At 39.8% G+C, this 19739-nt stretch overlaps 2 protein-coding genes across 5 annotated transcripts in view; one reads left to right on the top strand and one right to left on the bottom strand.

Annotated features, from left to right (window-relative positions):
- The first annotated feature begins 573 nt into the window (after positions 1-573).
- On the top strand, positions 574-5762 carry slc22a6l (solute carrier family 22 member 6, like). Its single transcript, XM_067608054.1, has 11 exons — positions 574-981; positions 1087-1636; positions 1748-1851; positions 1970-2124; positions 2253-2421; positions 2533-2656; positions 2738-2853; positions 2966-3180; positions 3280-3388; positions 4795-4998; positions 5239-5762. The coding sequence occupies exons 2-11, from the start codon at positions 1232-1234 to the stop codon at positions 5324-5326; spliced, it is 1689 nt and encodes a 562-aa protein (XP_067464155.1). The 5' UTR covers positions 574-981; positions 1087-1231; the 3' UTR covers positions 5327-5762.
- A 1925-nt stretch (positions 5763-7687) lies between these two features.
- The window catches only part of nrg2a (neuregulin 2a), a 53695-nt gene continuing 41643 nt past the window's right edge, over positions 7688-19739 (bottom strand). For 2 of the 4 annotated variants that reach the window (XM_067608050.1, XM_067608051.1), the window contains exons 6-11: positions 17182-17205; positions 15365-15467; positions 14910-15033; positions 14627-14754; positions 14197-14418; positions 7688-10948 (exon numbers count right to left, since the gene is read on the bottom strand). In XM_067608050.1, the coding sequence (XP_067464151.1) occupies positions 10294-10948; positions 14197-14418; positions 14627-14754; positions 14910-15033; positions 15365-15467; positions 17182-17205 (1256 nt within the window). In that variant the 3' untranslated portion in view covers positions 7688-10293. The remainder of the gene's footprint in view (positions 10949-14196; positions 14419-14626; positions 14755-14909; positions 15034-15364; positions 15468-17181; positions 17206-19739) is intronic. The other 2 variants (XM_067608052.1, XM_067608053.1) reach the window with 1 other exon arrangement.

Here is a 19739-nt window from a genome sequence, read left to right as displayed (position 1 = left end):
ATGCACTCCACTGACCCCATACCCCAACTGTGAAATACAAATAATTATAGAAATACAAATGATTGGAGTGCAGAGACATTAGGCAAATCCTGTAGTTATTTTACTTTTTCCAGCTCTCAGTCAGCATAACGTGACCGTCAGAACATCTGCAACTGCTGCTGATTGAAGTGTCGTCATATAGTCACTTATTGACTGCAAATTCTTGTTTGTAAGACAAAGTGACAGAGGATGAGAAAAGGTCATGGTGTTGAAGTGAACAGTTGAATATTGATCAGAATCTTTTGCAACACTTTGCAACACAGTTTTTCTTTTTCTTTTTCTTTTTCTTTTCTGGTGCATGTTTAACCCAGTAAATCATCCATGCTTTTTGAACAAATCAAAAAAGGAAACAATTACAGAAAATATTAAAGACATTAACAAAGAAAACTTTAATTGTGAGCTATTTTGGTTGACCTCGCGTGTGTATGCACAGGCTCATTCACACACACAAACACACACATGCATTATACACACACATATTAAGTAACCAATAAAGGGCAGGGTCAGTGTAAAGAGCGAAAAGAGCCGAGCATAGTTATGTGCCCACTCTTGATGCTGGAGCTCACTTGCACTGAAACACTTCAACCAGACATTATTCAGGCACAGCAAGGACTCAGCATTCTACCTCAGTGTTCAGTGAATGAGCTGCTAATACCTCAAGAGGTTATACTGCTCTTCTAATAATCCAAAGTTCAGAAAAGCCGTTGGAATTTGAGAGCCGATTACTCACTTTAACACGCTGCAGCAAAATGACGACTTTTACTTCTGTTTGATTTTTTGGCTTTTTTGAAAGGACCCTCTCTGGAACAGTTTGCTGGGATTTTATTCGAATCAATGGTATCATGTGTTATTTGTTTTAATGAAGGTGCTACACTTCACAAGCCAGCATTCTCTTTGCTTTTGGTACATATTTTGTCAAATGAGAGATGACTAATTCAGCAGGTAAGTGTATCAAATTTGGTATCATTAAAACCAACAAATGCATCAGACAAATATACTTTAGTATATTTAGTGATCACATCTGTATTTCCTTCAATATTTTCGCAGGTACTTATGAAATATTCATCAACTAGAACAAGATATTCCTTTTTTGCACATTGATGAATTTTAAAGGAACCTGCAACAACTACAACAGGATCTAGTGCCATTAACATTAAGTCACCTTGTGGAGTTGCGGTAATACAAAGCTACAATGGCTTTTGGTGACCTCTTAGAGCAGGTGGGTAGCACAGGACGTTTTCAGATCCTGCATGTGACCCTCCTCTGCATACCTGTCCTCATGATGGCCAGTCACAACCTGCTGCAGAACTTTGTGGCCGCCGTGCCCCCTCATTACTGCAGCGCGCACACAAACCTCACTCAGTCCCAGCTGAGCCTGGAGGAAGCGCTGCTAATCACAGTGCCACTAGACCAGAAAGGGAAGCCGCAGAAGTGTCAGCGTTACGTTGCCCCTCAGTGGCACCTCCTGGATAAGAATGGGACCTCCAAGTCAAAAGAGCAGGGAGACACCAGCGATGGTTTTGATGCTGACCTGCAGGGATGCACAGATGGATGGTCCTATAACATGACTGAGATGAGCTCCACAATTATATCTGATGTAGGGCTGCATTTTTCAGACATTTCTTTCAGTCAGCCTTTTCTCAGTCACAGTGCAGATTTTGATATGTTGTCATGTTATGTGTGTTTAACTGTGTTGCATTTTTGTCAGTGGCATTTGGTGTGTGATGCGCGCTCCTTGAAGCAAATGGGACAAACCATCTACATGGGAGGTGTGCTAGTGGGAGCTGTTGTCTTTGGTGGTCTTTCTGACAGGTAACAGTAATCTCATCCTCACTGATTTCAGATTTATAGTACAGTTTTGTGCAAAATTGGATAATGTGATAGTCTGACCTCACTGACCTAACTCTTTGCAAATCCACCTGGCTCCCAGATATGGTCGACGCATCCTCCTGCTCATTTCTAACCTGCTGATGGCAGTGGCTGGGACGTGTGCTGCTTTCTCGGCCTCCTTTCCACTCTTCTGCCTGTTCCGCTTCGGTTGTGGCATGGCTCTGTCTGGCCTGGGGCTCAACACCTTCTCACTCAGTATGTTATTTAGCTGGATAGGGAACAATCAGTGTAAAAGATTTAAAAAAAAAAAAAAGAAAGCCAGATAAAAGAACTGCATAATGATGAATAAAATGTCTCTTGTTCTGTGATTCATTCATTTCCAGTTGTGGAATGGATCCCCACTCGTGTGCGGACTGGTGTGGGGACTCTGACAGGTTACTGTTACACACTGGGACAGTTGATCCTGGCAGTCATAGCCTACTTCATTCGGGACTGGAGGTGGTTAACTTTGACTGTGTCTTTGCCCTTCTATGTCTTCTTCCTCTACTCATGGTAAGATGTCAATGGTTGAGAAAATTACAGATGAATATAATTGTAAAGTCGCAAAGATTTAGTAAAGAAAGATATAATTATTGGACTATAAACAAATGAACTCTCATACAGGTGGTTTCATGAATCTTCAAGATGGTTAGCCCTGAGCAATAAGCCTGACCAAGCCATCGCAAACCTTAAAAGTGTGGCAAAATTTAATGGACGCCGTGAAGAGGGAGACAAAATCGACATTAAAGTAAGGGAATGTAGTGTAATTGTTACTGCACCATCTATTTGTCTAAAATGAATTTGAATTGAGAAGACTCTTTGTGTATAGATGCTGCAGGAGTCCATGAAGAAAGAGATGTCCTGTTCGCAGGGTTCCTACTCTGTCTTGGATCTGTTCCGCACACCTACAATGAGGAAGATGACAGTCTGCCTCAGTGCTGTCTGGTATATGTCCTACTTTTGTCATGGAAAAATTCAGTGATAGTTTTTAAGCACCTTTTAAGCACACTGAAATTGCAATAACACCATGCATGCTTTTTCTGAAATACTTATTTAGGTTATCAACGAGCTTTGCCTACTATGGTCTTTCTATGGATCTTCAAAAGTTTGGGGTGAACATCTATTTGATCCAAGTGATCTTTGGAGCAGTTGATATCCCTGCCAAAGTCATTGTAACCGTTTCCATGAGTTTTATTGGACGGCGGCCATCACAATGTGGTGCTCTCATCTTCGCTGGAGTCACCATTTTGATCAACGTGCTGGTACCTTATGGTATGTTAGAACACATGCATACAAAAAAGTACAATACAGGTACTGTTATACTACACTACAGAAACAATAGAGTGATCTGGATGTTCCACTCTTGTGCAGATAAGCAGACTTTGCGCACATGCCTGGCTGTAGTGGGTAAAGGTTGCCTTGCTGCCTCCTTCAACTGCTGTTACCTTTACTCCGGAGAACTGTACCCAACCATCATTCGGTAAGTCTTATTTGGCAACAAACATGCAAGTGTGAAGTGATTTGTTCAGGAATTTAGTTTATTTTATTACTCAATTTAATATTTCATTTAAGGAATGTAACTCAGTTCATTTTGTTTATTAAGGAAATAAGAATTTAATTTATGAATGAGCCAGATGAGAGTTTCTCTACTGGACTTACATGTTAGCTGGATCATCAGACTGAATTGCTGAACAAATCAGGTGGTGGTTCAGAGATCTGGAGCCAGATTTACAGGTTAGTCTGATGGAGAATTGCAGTTGATTTTAATTTAAAACAAATACATATTTAGGGCTACTTTGTGTTGGATTAGAAATCACTTGTAGGAAATAGTAAAAACTACTATTCTGAGATAAAATTTAATCACAAACTACAGCAGATAAGGGATGTGTGGTGTGTATGTAGTTAGTCTGCAGTTCATTGTACAGACAAACTCTGTGACAGGTAAGCAAATAAAGATCGGAGGTCAAACAGGCAGATAAAGATTAACAGTGTAAAACAGCCACCTTTGACGCAGATGACATAAGGGCTAAGCAGTGAAGGATCATATATAGTAAACTGTGCGACCACGTGTCTTTACACAGTTGTTGTAAAAGCGGGATTCATTTTTGCCTTCAAAACAGCCTGAGTTCTTCTAAAAATGCAACCAACAAGGTGCTGGAAACATCACTGAGGGTTGTGGTCCATGTTTATGGGTTTATGCCTCCCCTATCAGCAAGAGGCAGCCAGCTTCAGCTGTTGTAGCTCAGGATAGTCTGGTAAACTCTGTGCTCTGAAATATCCATTTTGTGATCTACATCACTGCTGCACTTGTATTTGAGTGTATTTACACACTTGTGGTCTTGATTTTAACCATGATGTTGACCAAGTATGGCCATTTTTCACTGACCTCTCTTATTGACCCAAGTGCTGCTGACTGCAGGTTTTTGTTTATCATCCCAGGAAACTGCAGGCGCCAAAGTTCCTAAAATGTGGCTTTTTCTGAAAATGACATCAACAAACAAACAATATTAAAGCATCTGACCCATTTAAATGTTTAGTTAAACAGTAACTTTAACTCCTGTGACCCTATCTGTATGCTTCATATATTGCATTGCAGTTGTACGGTTTGCTGCGAATTTTCAGTTTAGGGTTACAAAAAAATGTTGCATTTTCCAGTTTAATTCAATTCAATAATGTCTACGCCTTGAACAATGTTTTCACTAATCAAAGAGAGGCGTCTAAACTTCTTTGTGGTGTGAATACAGGGATTGATTTTCAGACTAATTTTTAAAAATAAGTTCACACATGCATTGATACTTTATCAACAGAACCACAATCACTGATTTAAAGGATGAGTGTAGTTATGGCTGCTGGTAAATTTTAATAGTTTTACTTTCTTTCCCTCAGTCAGAATGGCATGGGTTGGGTATCCATGATGGCTCGTGTAGGCGCCATGGTGGCCCCTATGGTGCTTCTCGTTGGTGACTACATACCTTGGCTACCAGGTTTAATTTACGGAGGAGCTCCGATCCTCAGTGGGGTGGCTGCAGTATTTCTCCCAGAGACACTTGGTTCACCTCTTCCTGACACAATACAAGATGTGGAGGACAGGTAAGATCAAGTTTCTTCCAGGAGACAGGATGTGTTCCTTTTGCAAAGCTACTTTTATATCTATGACTGTCCCAAAATTAATGTTAGCAAAAGGCAAGTACAGGCATATGGCATATACAGTAAGAAAATAAACTTTTGGAAAGGGTCCTTCTCCACGGTTTACTCAAATAAAAAGCACATACAGTTGAAGAAAGAGAAAAACTGACACATCCATATTTGCATTTTCTATTTTCAACAAAGGGGATCTGGGAGAGGCTCCAAAATTCCACCAAAGGAAGCAATAATCTTGCAAGACACCCAGGCGAATCTCCTGAAGCAGGCTGCCTGAGGGCATCTGTATTGTACTCCTGATGTTTTTGCTGACATGTTAATGGAAATAGAGTGGGTACTGCTTTTTTTCTCTGGCCTGCTTATTGGTTTGATTCCCATAAAGAGTTTATTATGTCGCACAACTGCTGGACAAATGGAGTTGCAATGTTATTTTTGGACAGGTCAATACAGTGAAATTAATAGCTACAAATAATCAGACCTATTTTGTTTTACAGTAGCTTTGAGGACTTTAGCCTAACTTTGGACCAATTATGTTTTATATTTAAAATATCGGTTAAAAATGAATTTCTTTATACATTATAAGCTTTCTACAGGTTAAAGACTGTGCTGTTCTTTCATTGCTATTTTTGTAACTTCTTATTACTTTATACTATACAAACCTGTATTTTTAAACAAGAATGCTTTGTATTTTCATTAAAATCAACATCTATGCATTCATGTCTTTTGTGTCTTTTTTTTTTTTTACAGTCTATTGAACCCAAATATTGTGTTTTCTTATTAAGGTCCCAGTTAAATGTACTGTCGGCTAAATTAGCTGAAACAGATCAGATGAAGAACCAGCCTGTTCAGGGTGAGAAATTAAGGATTCAAATTTAGATACAGCAAAACATCGCCACCCAATGGGAGACAGAACTACAACAGCAACAGCTAAAATCAGGGAAATTGCTCTGAAACTGTATTTCTATGATTAAACTCTGCTTCTGATAAAAGGACAAGATCTAGTAATAAATAAAGAAATGAATAAACTTAACTGATGTTGCTGAAATGATGTTCACCCAACACAACATACTGACGATTACGTATTACATCCCAAGTACTACCACAGTTATAATTTTAAATTACTTTTTAACTTTGTGTTCACATGAAAACCACTGGTTTCCCATTTATATAGTTTACTCTTTAAATATTAAACTTCTGTGTCTCACAGACAGTCTAGCTAATGTCTGCAGGACTTTTAATGGACAGAGTGTGTCATGGGTATCCATTTATGGTCAGTGAATGCATGTGGGGTAAAATTTAATAGGTGGGATGTTTTCACCTCTGAAACATTGTGAAGTAGCATAAAGGGATTGGATATAATTCCCTCTACAGTATGTACAGTGAGTGCTATGAGAAAGACTGCATTGTGTACATGAGCAGTCAGATTTTGCTAAATAATTTCACAAATTAAGTTTATTCTAATTCTTCGTCTTATTTTCACTTAGTGACCTTTTTTGTGGCTCTGCATTTAATATGGTGAGTAGATTGAATGCTGTAAATTAATAAACAAATATAAAAATGACACCTAATAGTTAATGTAGCGTTTAATATGATAACATTAAGTTGCTTCAATGTCACAATCCTCTTAAAGGTGCATAAAATGAAACTGGAGAAGTACATTAGGCTGAACCCTTAAACAGAGTGATTCTATTATATCTTCAACTGGATATGATACAGAATACCACTTACCCACAATGCAAAGGGTGAACTCTTCTGCTGTGTGCTTTATGGAGCTTGTTGTTATGCCACCATCTAGTGGTGTATCCATGCTAATGCATCTGCTAAACTAAAAAAAATATCAAATTTTTTCATTACTGGAATATCTGTATATGATAAAAACGTATTTCCTCCCCCGTCTAAGATAATATCTGTAGTTCTTACATGATAGAGATTTTAATTTGCTGGAAAAGCTGGGTTACATTCCAAGTAGTAGGGCTGCTCCCTCTTATCCAATTGGCTGACCAACTGATTGCTGGAGTAAAGCTTTTTTGTATTAGATGAAATGTCATTTAATCATTTAGTAATTACTGGGAAATAACAGCAAGATCTCTGGCATCACAATAACATTCACAAATATGCTTACTTTAAGTCTTGTCCTAAGCACTTGATGCTAATACATTTCTTCTGAATCATTATTCTTCTGGGGAAGGACAATAATGTTGTAGAAACACTCAAGATTTTTAAACCAAATCAGCAAATTAGGAAAATAAATCCTGTCTGTAAGTCAGTTAAAAACTTCTTTATTCAAAGGAAACCCGATTGTAAATATCTCTGATATACTTATTTGAACAAATTACTTAACTACGTTCAGGTCTTTCAGTTTAACATGTATGTTTTTATGTGTGAGTGAACCTGACACTTGACTTGACACTTGACATGTTTCACAGCTCAAAAACATCCAAAACTTGTTTTGTTATAATTGATAAACCACAGATCATCATATTAAAATATCTCAAAATTAGATTTTCTGTGTGTGTACTCCTGAGATGCGCTGTGTGTCGTGTGCATTTTCCCAGATGAGTCAAACCTTAAGCCAAGAAAGGATGGGTCAAAATGCAGAGCAAAGCTTTTTAACAGAAATAACTACATCGTAAAATGATATGAATAAAGATTTATTTTCTCATATGAACAGGTGGATTCATTTTTCATTTTATTTTACAATCTATGACAATCTCGCATTTTTTTCTTTTTTTTCTAGCATATTTCAGGAATGACATGGGGAAAGGTTCTTTTTTATTGCTGAATGTTAAATGAAATACACTTTCACTGACTGGAAAAGAATTGTCTGCTGCTTTTTTACCATGCACCCATCTAACCTTGACCACAAGGACATGCAGAGGAGAGGTGTTCAAACATTTCAAGCGAGGGTGGGGTTAGGTGGGGTGGGGGGTTGGGGGAGTTTGGAGGGGAGGGGGGGAGGGGAGGGGGGGTGTCATGAAATTAAACAGAGGAGACTGGCAGGACGTGCCTGGTAGCATCTCAACTGGGTGAGAGGACTGGCAAAGTGAAGGGAATATCACATTTAAACTAGAGGAGCACTGTCTTCTTTTGCATTTTTCAGACATACAAAATTAGACCCAGAGGTGAGAAACTCAATGAAATATCTGCAAGTGAGGTGTGACCAAAGACCATTCTCTATAACAATACCACTGTGCATTTACCATAGCAGTTAGAATTGCAGATCAACCTTTTAAAGAGTTTATTTAAACCAATAATCATCTGATAATTCAGCATTCAGCTTGTTTTTTTAAAACGTGGAGTAGAAACATACCAACAGTGATGAAACATCATCAGCTGTCCTCTCTCACTGAGTCACTTTTAATGGGTTTGACATTTCTTGAATTATCTTTTAAATATTTACTTTTTTTCCTGCAGTGGAGGACAGAGGGCTTAAATGATTTGGTTTACTTTTAAAATTATTTTCATTTACGGACTAAATTTGAAATGACTAGATCTGTCAACAAGACAAAGCAGTACACAGTACTATTGGAGGAGACACTATTTGGATGCTATTTGACGTTACTGGAAGTGTGCATGTAAAGTGGAGCGCTCTAAACCAAGTGATAAAATGGACACAGTCATTCAATGAACATGTGAACAAGAAAGGCTGACAACTTGATAGATGGCTGCATAATGGCTTTAAAAAATAACTCATGTAAATATGCATTTATATCATGTTATTTCATTCTACACTATAGGCATCACATAGTTTTTTTCACACACAACACACTACAGTCACCTCTTAGAAAATGACGTAATCAAACAGCAAAATAGAAAGTTTGCATATTTTTGCATTGTATGATCCTCCAAAGTTTCACAGCTATTTCACTTATATTGTCTAGCTCGTTCTGCACTGTTCTCCACTGAGCTGCTTCCACTTGGCTTTCCTTCTCTCTGTATGGGAGTGTTCAGGGAACTGGTAGACTGTATGTTAACATTAAGGTCCTCAACATCTGAGAACCTCAGTCTTAGGTAGACCTTAAGTTGAGGAAGAGGGTTTAAGGTGAAGGGGGAGGGGGCGGGGGGCATGTGGAAATCCTGAGACACTGTGTGGCCTTTTTAACACCAGCCACAAAAACAGAATGGACACAGAAGGATGATGAGGCATGGGATTAGGGTCGGAGTTGAGTGAAAACAGATGCAATCTTCTTGTTTTGCCACCACCTTCGATGGCAGGGGTCACCCTGTGCCAAGTGGCTCAGTGTTTGTCGGCCTCATAACAGACTGACATGAGGAAAGCCTGCTGAGAAATAAAAGGGACTTAACTGGGGCAGGCTGGGAGGGGGCAGAATAGCTGTAAACACATCAAGCAATGACCTGCATGACATACAACCCTACAGCAGCTTCACCTGTCCACCTACACTGGGGGGGGGGGGGGCTGTTCTGATAAAGCACTATTCTGTGAACTTCTCATACGCTCTTCTGTCAGCTCTGCTGAGACACCAGTAGACCCACACGTTTGATGTTACCACAACAAACAATGAAATTCATCTAACAATCACAAATACATGCAAGCAAACTGACATGCGTGCACGCACACACACAGAGGCATTTACACCCGCGCACACACACACACACACACACACACACAAACCACACAGTCTCTCATTGTCTCTCTCTCTCTCTTTCTCTCTCCGTAGACATTAGTAAGAGGGCAAAGAGGATCTACATTGTATTTATCAGGCGTTCTATTCGATCCCAAATCATAAACCCTACAGGCGAATTATATCAATGTAAACATACACTTTATGTTGAAGTGGTTTATATTGCGTGATATGGAAGGGGTTATGTTCCAGTGGGGCTAGACTCCTCAAAGAATGCAACTTGGAAAGAAAGTAAAATAGGAAACCAGAGAGGAAAAAAAAACATAAATGTGTATAAAAAATGAGGCGTCCATATAAGAAAGGCTACAAAAACCTCCACTGGCCCTCTGGCATCGGCATACAGCAAAAGGCACCACAATATTACTCTATTTTTTACGTTGTGAAAAAACTGGCACATCTTTTTATGCTGTAAATCAAAATGTACATATAAATAGAGTTTTCCCTATAAAAAAGTCTTTGCTGTTAACTAGTAGACAACTTTTGCTAAAATGAAAATAAATATTTCATTTGTTTAGAATATCTGTCAGTTATATAAAATAAAAATATTTCTTATAGATGCAGGTCTATACTATATTGATTTTTGTTGGTTCATTTTCACTCTTTAATGGGGTGTATTGTCCGGTTTGGAGCGTGAGTGTGTAAGTCTTGTATGCATGTTCCCATGCCCACTGTGCCGCCCCGATGAGTGAGAAGTCCGACTGTCCACCGGCCTGTAGATGGTGGAGGGCTCGGCATTCATGTTCTGCATACTGAGGAAGGGCGTGCTCTCACCGTCCTCCTCTGACTCACTATCTGTTAGGCAGCTTCGAGACCCATAGTCCCGAGATGCCTCATATCCACGTGGGGCCACATGGCCATTCAGTCTGGATCTCCGCCAGCGCCGGCTACCAGTTCCACTGGACCCACTTCTCTTTGGTTGCTCCCGAGAGGAGAGATACTCCTGGGTGGTCTCATAGTCTTCGTCCTCAGCCAGCCGGTAGGGGCTGGAAGGCAGGCTGCCCCTGCTGTCATTTAGATAGGTACGACGCTGCTGCCGGTAGGGCTCCTGGCACTGGGCATCGTGTAGGGGCACCTGGTAGCGGCGCAGCAGAGGCTGGTCATCCTCCAGAGGGTAAGGGTTGTGGACAGCAGGAGGGAGAGACATGGCATGGCTGGCATTGGGGGATGTGATCTGGAAGGTAGGCACCTGCGGGGGCAATGAGTAATGGAAATCCACTGGCGAGAGGCGGGCTGGTGTCGTCAGGGCTGACACGTATCTGTTGTAAATACAGAAGGGAGGAAATAATTAAGTAGAGAAGAGCAAAGAACAAAAATGAGAGAGAGGATTGCACCAAAAGCATGTTGAATGTTTCATAGACGTTCTGTTAACTGAATAAATATTACACGTTAAGTGCCAGATTACAGGCACTTAAATGTTCAATGTGGAGAAAAGTAGTTTTTCATTTAGTTAAGAATGTCGTTTGAGCAGAATTGCTGTAAGGTAGGTTGTACCCTTGGCATAGTGCATTTTTACAGTGTTTCCTAACCACTTAAATACAGCACTTTCAATCGCAGTAATGATCGGTGCAGAATTGAATCTAATGTTATTTTGTGTTAGTATACTTTATTTGCTACTCTGGTACTATTCAAGACAGGTTGTCTTCCTGTCTGCGGAAATGAAGTTTCTCTAATGGGAGGCTCAAGTCATCAATGGCAAAAGTTTCCTGTGGTGTCCTCCAGGGATCCACTACTTTTAATGTCTAGTATCTGTTCTTACAATACACGTAAGAGTGAAACTATTGTGCCCATTAATGTTGTTGCTCAAGTTCCTCCAACTATTTGGGCCTGATACAAATAAACTCCAACTCAAACCTAAACAGACACGTTCCGACTGTGGTGCTGTCATTCATTGTTCAGACAGTCTGTTCACAACAGACTATCTGAATTACAGCTCATCTAAACTCCACTGAGTTTTGATTTTTGTTGACAACATTTGCATCACTTCTTGGAATATCACTTGGCTATATCTGAGCTTCTCAAGCATTTTAAGCCAAAGTGAAACTGATGTTCTCAGGCAGAGGCAGCTGTTTTGGCCCTCCGTCAGAATAAACTGTCTTCCTCTGCAACCCTAGGCTCTGGACCAACCTGCCCAACAAGATCGCCCAGCAAACCATGTGTTCTACTTTATTTTAAGTCTGGATTTGATCTAATCTTTTGTAGTGTATTAGCCTCACACTCAGTTCCCATGATTGTCATTTTCCCATCCATTCTTCATCTAAACTTAAATCCAATTTGCCCAAATTTGCATTGTAAAAACATCAGAAGCTTACAGTATAGATGCTAGACACATGTTCTTCTACATATCATAAACCAACTAAACATTCATGTCAATACATTTGGAAGGCAACTTGATATAATTACATATCACTGATGGTGAATCACTGTGGATCAGAGTCTTTGGAGTGTCTGTTTATTGCCTTTAGCAAACTACACCAAGCCGTGTGAGACACTAGCCTGAGATATTCCCACAACACTGCTGATTCAGCTGATGCAGAGGCTGTCGCCTTGATGGAAGAGGTGCTTGTTGCCTGGGATGACTCTGTGGGGATTTTGGTTATGCAATCTGGCTATGCATAGCAATTCAATGGCCAAGGCCCTATTCATGCACACATACCTACTGTAAGCTGATATTGTTGATACTTTAAGAACTGAAGCACATCCAAGGCAAGACATATCTTGTTAGGGTAGTTGCTGATGTTTTATAAGGCACTGGTCATTTGCTTCAAATACTATTTATTCAGATGACATTGGTTAGCACTGTATATTTCTTTTTCAGGTTCTTGGGACTCAAGTTGGTGGCATATTTCCACTTTTTGTCTGTGAAGAGGAAAGAAGGCACCACTCCTGTGCACACTTCTCAGGATATTGGGGCTTTGTACTTGCACAAACAATTGTTTTCTATGACAAACCTGTGCAAAAAAATTAAATTGAGAAGATGACCACTTTTTTGTTTGTTAGAAAATAATGTCAGTAAAAGGTGTCTGCTTTATGGCCACCTTGGTTCCCTCTGAGATTTTGAGATTTGAATATCATCCTGTCCTATCCACTGATGCTTACTATATGTGGTTTCCCTGTGCACTTTGTCCTCAAGCAGACTTGCTCTACCTAACTAGTTGCTTCTTCAAAAGAAAGTGTGCTATTACAAAAAAATCAAACTAACTGTTTTCATCGGTGTTTTGTTGAAGCTTGAATATACTAATTCAGGCCATGAGTGACATTGAGTAGACTGAAGAGAAAGCATGTGGAAGACCTGAATGCACATTTGAATCAAGTGCGTATGAACTGTTACGCTCTAGTTAATGTTGAAGAAAAGTCCAAAGTTTTGGGAAATATGCTTGTTTGCCTTCTTACCCAGTCACATGAAAAGATTGATCTATCTGTGCCTCCAGTGCAAAAATAGATGCAGGATAAATATAGATATCTTTGGAGTTGTTGAAAGGCATATTTCCTCACTTCTGACAGACAGAGCTAACTGCTTCTTCCTGCTTCTACCCTATAGTATGTGCTAATCTGGCTTTATAAAATTATGGACCTACAGTATCTCTGTGACACAAAGATGAAATGGACATCTTCTTAAGTGACTCTGGCCAAGATGGTAAACAAGTGTATTTCCCAAAATGTCACACTGTTTCATAGCCTCTTAACATCCACCTTTTTTTTTTTTTTTTTTAATTTTCACCCATTTGGCATATCCAAATGGAAAAGCTTGTAACAGAAGAACTGTAAGGCCAAAATGCATGTATTAGGCTTCATTTGAAAGGTAACGTCTTTTAGTTTCTGGAAATATGATTGTTTAGCATGTGGCTAAAACGCAACCAAAAGTACATCAGTTCAAATATGGCTCAAAAAAGTGTTTTTAGTCATTTCGTCTATAATGAGTCATATTTGAATAACAATAAATACGACATGCTTTATGCCAGAACTATGCAAATCACCTACCTACCTTTTACATCTTGTCAACCACACCTGTATAAAGTTCGAGACCTCTAGGCCTAATCTTATGGGAGCTAGGGAGTTTTTTAGTTTATGATGTCACTGGTGTCCCAAAACCTCTCCGAAACATCTCCAAGTAGCCAAATTGTGCTAATTGCTTTCACTCATTACTGCGTGATGCTAAGCCACTTACAGTTGGCTTAAGCGGGTCACTGGCGACCCGGTGGATGTTAAGAGGTTAAAGGATATTATAGGGAACATTTTAGATAATCAGAATTACATACTGACTTGGGATTAATGTTACAGTTGCTGTATGCACGGAGTTCCCATTGAAATAAACACTGTTTCTCACTCTTGCCTACCTTAGCGTATCTCATCATCATGCCTGCTGTGTGTCATTTTCCACTGAGTCTCTCAGAGTGCCCTGACTGGCCTCTCGAGGCTGAGAGAGAACCAGCAGAGAGAGGAAACTTCTCAAAATGTTCACGACAAACCCAGTGCCATATCAGCCACGCAGGCGTTATTTACCCACCTGTCGCTGTGTGGAGAGTCTCCCAGCGAGTCGAAGGAGTCCCCGTATTGTAGGCCCGGCCGATGGGGGTCAGAGTAACCACAGTGTGCAGCGCGCCGGGCCCGTGCCTCCATGCACGCAGGACTGCTGCATTTACTGGTCCCCACGGATGATGACATCATTCCCGGTGAGTCAGAGAGGATACTGTCCGAATGTTCCAGGCTCCATGTCCGTTCCTCATGTCTGACAAATAAAAAAAGGTGTCAACACGCACACACTCCAAGCATGTCCCAGTGTGTTGATGTATGCAATCAATGTATCTGTTTTATTCATTAACAAAATTAACGATTTGGCTTGTTGTCAGAGTCCGTATATTATATAGAATGATGATGTTAATATCCTCAATGATGTATGATGGGAAAAACACATGTCATGTATGGTGCGTGCTTACCTGTGAGTTGATGAATGGGCTCGTGTGGAAGAGTTGTGAGATCTGGAAGAGGCATGGCTGGCAGGGAACGATCCCTCTGTTGCAGGCCGTATGACTCGTTCAGTTGCAGGGACATTCTTTGATATGTACTGTGTCCAAAAAATGGATTTGGCAGGTGGTGAGATTTGAAAAAAAAGAAAAAAAGAAAAGAGGAGCTTTGATTACATAACCACGCATGAAATCATTTGGAGTACATATGTGTGTGTAAACTTTAATAATGTTAGGAATCCATTCAGAAACTCACATCTACCATAGGGATTTCCTCTGGTCCTGGTCCTGGGTGATTGGGTCCGTTAGCTAAGTTTCGATTGGGGTGTTCTGGACACATGTTTTGTCGCAGATGATTGTGCATCTTCTTTCTTTGTTTCCTGTTGAGCAAATCTTGGTCACTCTCTTTCTTTTTTGGTTGTGATGAAGTAATTATGCTCTTTTACTCAATGTGATTTCTGTCATTATTAACAATAGCAAAGAATTTTGCATGTAAACGTGTCTAATAATATAAAAAAGACATTTTAAGACAGTAAACACAGTAATCTATTATTTCCACATATGCTTTATATTACAAGCACTGCAAACTGCAAGTATGTCAGCAGCTGGATTATTCAGTAAACTGTTTAAATAAAATGCTGGTGGTAGCAGAAATTTAAAAGGCTACATGTTCAAAAATCATGAGCTGATCCATTTATCAGCAGGACTTACTTGGTTTTACAGTAGGCAACCACACACACGATGCCCACCACCAACAGAGCCACACAAATACCCGTGATTGTCAGGACTCTTTTCTGGTAGAGTTCCTCTGCCTCTGTCAACATCACACCCACAAATACACAGACGCACCCACACACACCACATGCACACAGTGAGAGAAATAAAAGAAGAAAAAAAAATCAGTCTCTTGAAGGTACAGGTTCCCACTTTTTCACTGTACATCTATATTTCTTTTTTTTTTTTTTTTTTACTAAATCCTGAGCAGTATGAAGCTTCATCCCTTCCCTGACAACTCACTTCACAGTCAAACCTCTCACATAATCACAAATACAACAGATACTGTTGCTCCCTGTGCTGCAGTAAGGCGGCATAGGTTGGGGCTCAGAAATAGTCAAGTAACTTTATTTTCTAAAAATCTATTTCAAATTATATATGATACTATAACAATGAAGGTTTTATAGTTATAAGCTAAAATTTAGTTTTTATTAGTCAGTTTTAATATGCTCATCACGATGCTTGTCATCTCATTCAGTTATAGAAGTCTTCATCTGCTCAAGCATTCAGTAAGCACAATGATGAAATCTTACAGTACAGAAATTTATGAAACAAGTAAATTTGAAATGAAATGAAATATCATTAAATATGAAACTGGGGAAATCTTGGCTGATGCATTTTGCTTTTCCAGAGAAGAGCTTGTGCGAGGTTGAGGTAGACTCCGTTTTCCCCCTCGAGGAAAATGATGGAGGAAAGAGGTAGTGTGGTCCCTGGTAAATAATGTAATAAAAATGAATTGAATTTGTACAACTCCTTCCATCTGAGGTTTCCTCGTTCCATTCACCAGCAGCCATTTTACATTAGCATGCCAATTTGTGTCAAGTTTCTGACACCATAAATAAATCATTGTAGTCAGTTTATTTATAGCAGCAAACTGGGTTATATTTCAGCAATAGTGCTTGTGATCTACTGATAATGACTTTTCAACATAGGGAATTATATTGGTGTTGGTATATAAGTACTAACACAATGTCCTCATGGTACATACTGTAAATCCACTTTTATAATAACGTGATTTCTGAAAAGCGTTTGTTTTACACTCTCAACCACTGAAGCACTTTTCTGGAAAAGGTAGCAGAAAACAAGAGCTAACAAAGAAGGAGGATGGAAATAGCGGCAGAAAGAAGAAAAAACATGACTGTAGGATCTAAATATAGCATTGCATGCTCACATCACAGCATCTACTCCTTGAAGGATAATTCAAACTGGTAACACAGATATTATTTTTTATTCTTCACAATTGCATTTCAGGTATACTAACGGCGGGTTGATGCAAGAAATATAATCACACATAAATACAAAGAAAAAGATGGCATAGCAAAAGGAAAGGCAGACACTAAAGGCATGAGACTAAAAGGGTTGGATGGAAAAAGTTGGAAAAAGACTGAGGAGAAGGAATTTGGTAGCTACAAACATGATATATCATGCTTGTTACAGATGGAATGAGGAACCGAAAATCGGTCCGAAAGGGAAAATACTGTGAGTGAGATAGTTAATAGATCTACTTTTCCATTGCACAAGTATGAGAGAAATGCAGGTGATGACATCCATGTTAATGATTGATGGAGAGTCAGTTGACTAGGGGTTTTTAATTCTATTGAGTTATGGTATGATTGATCAGGAGATTGATTGGTTAATCGAGGGACGATATGATTCACAGTTCACACCACAGACGGGACGGGAGCATGTCAAAATGAAGGACATCTATTTAGTAGCTATGCGAGGACTGAGAATCAAAATGGATTGTTCCATACCCATAAATTCAATCCCAAGATGCTCTGCCATTGCAGAGGGTTGACAGTTGGAAGAAGAAGAAAAAAAAAAAAGAAACAAAAGACCAGATTAAGAGAGAGTCACCTTCTAACATATAGTGGAGCAAACAAAAATAGGCATTACGGCAAGTGAGACAACAAACACTTGAAATGAGTCAGTTATTGTCAGAACAACGTGGTCAGAAACCTCAAAGACGAGACGCCAGAACGCACTTGCAGCATGCAACACACACTTCAAACCTCACTACACAAAACTGCATGACACACAGCTACAATATGAATCAATTGAATTTTCTGTTGATTTTTATGACTTCTATATTCTATCCAAAGAACATTCATATCTACTGTATGTTTCAACATAGTCCAATGTTATTGTTGCTTTCTGAGGCACCTCAGTTTCTTGTTATTTAACGAGTGATTCCTTATAGAGCTTTGCAGAAAGTGCTATTTGATTACATAATCAAACGCTATCCCCTAATGGGAATAGGATGTATGAGGCGCATAGCTACTCTCATATACTGTAAGGGGAAAATATATGCGTGAGATTACCTGTGCTTTCAGTTTTTCTGCTTTCTAAAAATGCTACACTGTCAGTTCCCGAACACACCCATCACATGAACAGGCAAGTTAAAAGGAGTGTATCTGTTCGGTATCGGAATAATCGCCCTGATTAAGAAGAATTATAGTCGGACCTTGTATTATATGGCAGACTGAGGCCACAGGGAGGTTTCACCAACCAGCTGAGTTCATATCTCTGGCAGCTCAGTTGCTTTACTTGGGTTGAAGCAAGTCCCAGCTGTTCTTACGACAACATGCTCTTGTTAAGCCAAGCCCTTATGGCTGAGGAGCAGAAGCCATCCTCCTTCTCTCTGGTATCTCCTGGGGATGGGAGGCGCCCCTCCAGGAAGCGGGTCTTTAAGTGTGGAATGGATGTGTGTGTGCGCACATGTGCCTGCGTGTGTATATTTGCTGTGTGTTCTTCGGGAGGAAATTTGATTTATTCTCCTTAATTGAGGGTAGATAATGTGAAATATATGAGAGGCCATTAACATTGTCGTGTAGCTTTCCAAAAATACAAACATTGCCGTACAGCTCGTTTTACAGCTCACTTCATGTGTGGATGGGGCTTTCATGGAGCTGATTTCTACTTTGGATCTGGATTTGTTGAAATAATGACAGCTTAATAGCCATATGAAGGAACATTTTATTACATTTTATTCTTGGATTGAGTGGAGGCTTAATCTTTTCCATTTGCAATAACACCCTTTGATTCTGTTTAGAGATGATGCCTAAAATATAAAATTATGATGTCTACTTGCAAGTTCTTCCCATGGTAGTGTCATCAAGGGCAGTTGGTTACTTTCCGGGGCATTAAATAAGGATTTGGTCAAGATAAACACTTTTCAAGTGAAAACAAACATTTTTTTTTTCTTTTGGGTGTGCATGTCATCATGTACTTATGCATCTTGTCTCATTATATCTGATGCTTTTCACTCTTTTGTTTAAAATCTATCTTCTATTGAGTGAGCAGAGGCACGAGACTGACTGCAGGTGATATCCTTTTCTTCGCTAACACTTCTCATAATAACATAAAAGATCTCTAATGTTGTGTTTTGCACCGTATTTCAGCCAAGCATTTCTCACTCCCAGTCAATCAGCCCCTCCTTACGCCCCATACACGCGCACGCTCACACACAAGCACACATACTGAGCAAACACATGGAGACTACTGCTGCGCTGTGGCCGCTGGCCGGTAGTGATGTGCGGATCAGAGTTTTTTAATACCCACACACACCCGACGCATTATCTATATAGAGCCAATCTATACTGCCCAACCCACAAAAATATGCGTTAATAAACCACCTAAACACGACCTGCAAACTATCAACTTTGTTTACCAACCAAACACCGGTAGGTTCAGTGAGTTGCGGCCAGGGAACAACACTGTGGTTTTATTGTGAATTGTGTAGTGGTTATCAGAGACAGCTAGCCATCTCAATCCCCCCGAAAAACAAAGGTACTGTAGCCAGAAACAGTGATAGCTAGCATGGTTAGGTGGCTAGCCACCAGCTAACCTGGTCAGTAACAGACCCGGAGAGCTAATATCTGCAGGGTGTTTTTAGTTGGATAAGTTAGAACAGTTTTTGTTGTGGTGGGTGCCTGTTGTTTGTTGACGTTAGTGGGAGAAAGGCAAGCCACTCAGGAGCACGCAAAAACGTCACATCCATTGGATTTTCGCGGAAAAACCATCCCGAGTCCTTCACATAGAAATCAGTCCACATGCTGATATAGGGAAGGTCTCATTTTTTAAGTTATGTTACGACCCGTTCACTCCTTGGCAATAAAAATGATTAATACATGTAAATTGCTTCACAATTCTTACATATAGCCCCTTTAAGTCTACAAACTGTCAGGTCATTCTTTTCAATGTATAAGCATGTAAACTAAGTTATCAAAGCTCTGTGTTCATGTGGCTGGATGAGAACTGGAAATAAATGCTGTCCCTGATGCAGTCTCACAGCTGCACTGAAGCTAAACAG

Source organism: Thunnus thynnus, chromosome 13, assembly GCF_963924715.1.
Source record: "Thunnus thynnus chromosome 13, fThuThy2.1, whole genome shotgun sequence".
Taxonomy (NCBI): domain Eukaryota; kingdom Metazoa; phylum Chordata; class Actinopteri; order Scombriformes; family Scombridae; genus Thunnus; species Thunnus thynnus.
Note: the sequence above shows the minus strand (reverse complement) of the source record. Positions and strands in the feature narration are given on the sequence as shown.